Source organism: Glycine soja, chromosome 1 (assembly GCF_004193775.1).
Source record: "Glycine soja cultivar W05 chromosome 1, ASM419377v2, whole genome shotgun sequence".
NCBI lineage: Eukaryota > Viridiplantae > Streptophyta > Magnoliopsida > Fabales > Fabaceae > Glycine > Glycine soja.
This window is the reverse complement of record NC_041002.1, coordinates 499,609-503,643: the sequence shown is the minus strand read 5'-3', so window position 1 is coordinate 503,643 and position 4,035 is coordinate 499,609. Positions and strand designations below refer to the sequence as shown.

At 39.6% G+C, this 4,035-nt stretch overlaps 1 protein-coding gene across 1 annotated transcript; it reads left to right on the top strand.

Moving 5' to 3' along the window:
• Positions 1-447: 447 nt before the first annotated feature.
• On the top strand, positions 448-2,349 carry LOC114407441 (zinc finger CCCH domain-containing protein 20-like). The gene has a single exon (XM_028370541.1). The coding sequence runs from the start codon at positions 868-870 to the stop codon at positions 1,921-1,923; it is 1,056 nt and encodes a 351-aa protein (XP_028226342.1). The 5' UTR covers positions 448-867; the 3' UTR covers positions 1,924-2,349.
• The last annotated feature ends 1,686 nt before the right edge of the window (positions 2,350-4,035 follow it).

The following is a 4,035-nucleotide window of genomic DNA, read 5'->3' as shown; positions in this document are numbered from 1 at the left end:
AAATTTCCCCCACCTTATTATTTCTTTTCTTGTTTAAAGCGGATAAAACTATGTTCATTTATTATCATCTATCAAAAAAATTGATGCATTTATCGTATAAAATATTTTACATGATCATTCATCATAACTGATCATATATAATAAATTTATTAATTTTTAAAATAATTATTTTTAAAAAATTAAAACAATAATTTATCATTAAATAATAATGTAAAACACTATTATAATTATGGTATAACATGTTTTAGGTGACAATGAAATAAATAAAAATTAATTATGAAATCATGGTGAATGTAAAATAATATATAATTATAATTATTTTTAAAAAATTATGATGACATAATAATTTAAAAAGATATTCAAACATTCTAAAACATTCTAGTAATATTCTACTCTTTCCTATTTATATAATATTTGGCATAAAGAGTTTATTCATAGATAGATACATATCTTCTTTGATTAATGTGGCGTATTACACGCTCCACCGCTTTCCGGAGACCCGGGGCGTCAGAGAGAGAAAAAGACGAAACGCGATACAGCGTGGTGATTTATTCTAAATGACCCTCACTAACCGCGACTCACGTGGCACAGAAATTCCATTTCAGTCCACGTACATGGCAAACCAAGAAGCAGCCTGTCACATAAGTCCTCCACACGAGCGCGGTGATCTAAAAATTCCCCCCTCTACTTTTAACCGCAGTGGAAAAATAAAAAATGAAGAATTGCAGTTCATTGATATTTTTAACCCAACCACGGTTACCCCCAACCTAACCACGGTTAAGTGGCACTTTATAAAACAAGCTAACCCTGCCGGAGTTTCTGTAAACAAAAACCATCAGCAACATAAAAAAAAAAATAGAAAGAAAAATGATGCTCGGAGAACACCATCGCGGGAATCCGACGGTCCTCGTGCCACCGTGGCCAGCCCACGACGATCCAACGGCTGAGATGTACTCCGCGTTCTTAACAAACGACGTCAATGCTGGTGAGTACTCTCCGTACCATCTTCAAGAAGCACTAACGGCGCTGCAGCGTTTTCTGCCGTCAAACGAAACGGACGCAGACTCGGACTCCTCGGAGGCGGCTCAGCCCGACGCGGCGGTGGACGCGTACACGTGCGACCATTTCCGCATGTACGAGTTCAAGGTCCGTCGATGCGCACGTGGCAGGTCACACGACTGGACGGAGTGTCCGTACGCGCATCCCGGCGAGAAGGCCCGCCGCCGTGACCCGCGGAGGTTCCACTACTCTGGCGTGGCGTGCCCGGAGTTCCGCAAGGGAAACTGCAGGAAAGGCGACGCGTGCGAGTTCGCGCACGGCGTTTTCGAGTGCTGGCTCCATCCGGCGCGCTACCGGACTCAGCCATGCAAGGACGGCACGAGCTGCCGGCGGCGCGTGTGCTTCTTCGCGCACACGCCGGAGCAGCTGCGCGTCCTGCCGATGCAGAGTCCGCGTAGCGTGGCAAACTCATCGGAGTCCTACGACGGGTCTCCGATGAGGCAGGTTTCGTTGTCGTCGTCGGCGGCGGCGGCGGCGTTCATGTCTTCTCCGGCGGCTTCTCTCTCTCCGCCAGAGTCGCCGCCATCGGTGAACGAGATGGTGGCTTCTCTGCGTAATTTGCAGCTTGGGAAAATGAAATCGATGCCTCACAATAGGAACGTGTCGGTCGGGTCGCCGAGGGGATCGGTACTCCGACCGGGTTTTTTAAGCCTTCCAACAACGCCAACTCAGCAACCGGTTCGGTCTGGGGTGAAGTGTTTTGATGTTTGGGATGAGAGTTTTGAGGAGGAACCAGTTATGGAGAGGGTGGAGTCAGGGAGGGGAATAAGGGCTAAGATGTTTGAGAAGCTCAGCAAGGAGAATTCACTCGACGCCTCGGCTTCGCCTCCGGATCTTGGGTGGGTCTCGGAGCTTGTTAAGTGAGAAGCCAGTCCTTGTAAATATGGCATGGCTGAAGAGAAGAAGAGAAGAAGACAAGAATCTCTTTTTTGTATAGTTAGCTTACTATTATTATTATCATCATCATGGTTTTAAACAGCATTCCTCAACGCAATCAAGGTATTTGGATTCACTGTAATACACAATCGTAATTGAGGCTGCATCAGTCGCAATTACCTACCATTTATATAAAGGTTTTCACCCTTGTGCGAGTCCGATCGCAATCCTAATTTAAAACTAGGTTTTTACTTAAATTAACTCTTGCATGTGTTATTTTCAGTACTACTTTCACTTACTAGCTAATCTCATCTTATTGATGTACAAATGTATAAATACTGCTATTTAGGATCCAAGGGGAATCTTGTTATGCTAATTATTTATGTAATGTATATTTTGTTTTATTTTATTTTATCCAAATTGTGCTGCTTTGATTTTCAGCTCGTGTGTTAAGACTGGAAACTAGCAACGATGCTGCTGTGGTGTCTGACTTCTTAACCATATCTTGGAGATAATTTTACGGAAATTGGGATCCAAGTTAAGTGAGTTTGTGATTTAGTTTATTTTGGGAAACAAAAGGAGTTTACTAGATTTTTAAATATTTACATTAAAAAGAACTTGTAAAAAATACGTGACTATTCTCCTTGAAATAAGCCCATCCAAGGTCAAGGGTGCCTTAATTCGTGGATCAAAATCCAGATATCAATTCCTAAAAAATGGCTGCTGCTAGTGCATTTTGGAAAAGATCAGGGACTTACACGACAGATCAGATGAGGTTTGGGATATATTACGATTAGGTGCATTTTAGAATGATTTCTTTGGCTTGAATATCATAAGATTTCGCGTTTTAGCAGAGTAAAAATGATCATTGCTGGTAAAGTTTATAGATATCATTAAATTTTAATTTCAATACATTCTAATGTTCTTATTCTCAATCAATTATAGATATGACTATAATAGGCAGATTTTTTTTTATTAGATGATAATCCAGTTCTAATTGGATTTTTATATTAGTCAATGTATTCCAATTAAGAAGTTCCTTCATTGTTATCTCATCATCCTCGTGCGGTGACCCATTTTGACACGAAAGTGGTGACTTGTGAGTTTTCTTAGTTGATGATATTTTTAGAGTGGCTCCATTGATGATGTCACCGTGTGTCCCTCCCTGGAGGATTACTTTCTTAGAAAAATATTGATCCTCTTATCTTGGGGTTAAAAGAATACACCGAAAGCTCGAGACTTTAATTGTAGGTAGCATGCTTTTGTAATTTCAAGACGAGAACAAAGAAAAAACGTAATTTCAGGACAAAGAAATGTAAAAAAATTGGATTTTCTGTGGACATTTTTTGTTGTGATTTTTTTAGAACTCAGGTTTTTAGAAATCATCTTAAACAAACTCTTTGGTGATGAACTTAAGATCGACTCAGGAGAAGCGTATTCAGACTTTGCTAAAGATGAACTTGACTTGCTACGACGATAAAATTGACCCAAAACTTTAGCATCTAACCTAGAATTTGAACTCGACTTCTGATGAGCATAAGGTTGATCTAAGAGCTCAGGATGATCCATAGTTCCTTATCCTCAGGTTAGAAAAGCAAAATGAGCTAAAGGGTATGATGAGACATTCCTTAATTATGATTTGGCATTGAATGAGGTTGATCCAAAAGTTAAGCACTCGATCTAGAGTTCAAGTTTTGCCTATAATGAACTTAAGATAGACTCAAAAAATAAATGTCTAACCTAGAGTTTGACCTTAACTCAAAATGGACTCAAGATCAATGTAAAAGATAAAGACCATCCACATATGTTACTTATCTTTTTTTATTAGGAATGGCAAAATATCCTATTGGACTTAACCAACCCAAAACCTTTTAAAAACCGTTTTGAAGGATACGATTTTTATCCTAACTCACTTTACATGGATATGGGACTGTTGCTCCCTGCACTTCTTTTTTGCTTTTAGAATGGGAAATCATAATGTAAAATTACATTTTGAAATATATTTCTTTTTTGGCGTCCAAATTAATCAATCTAGAAGGTTAAAAAAAAAAACACTCTGAAAAGGATGCAGGAAACAATTTGAGAAGTGCAGGAAGCAAC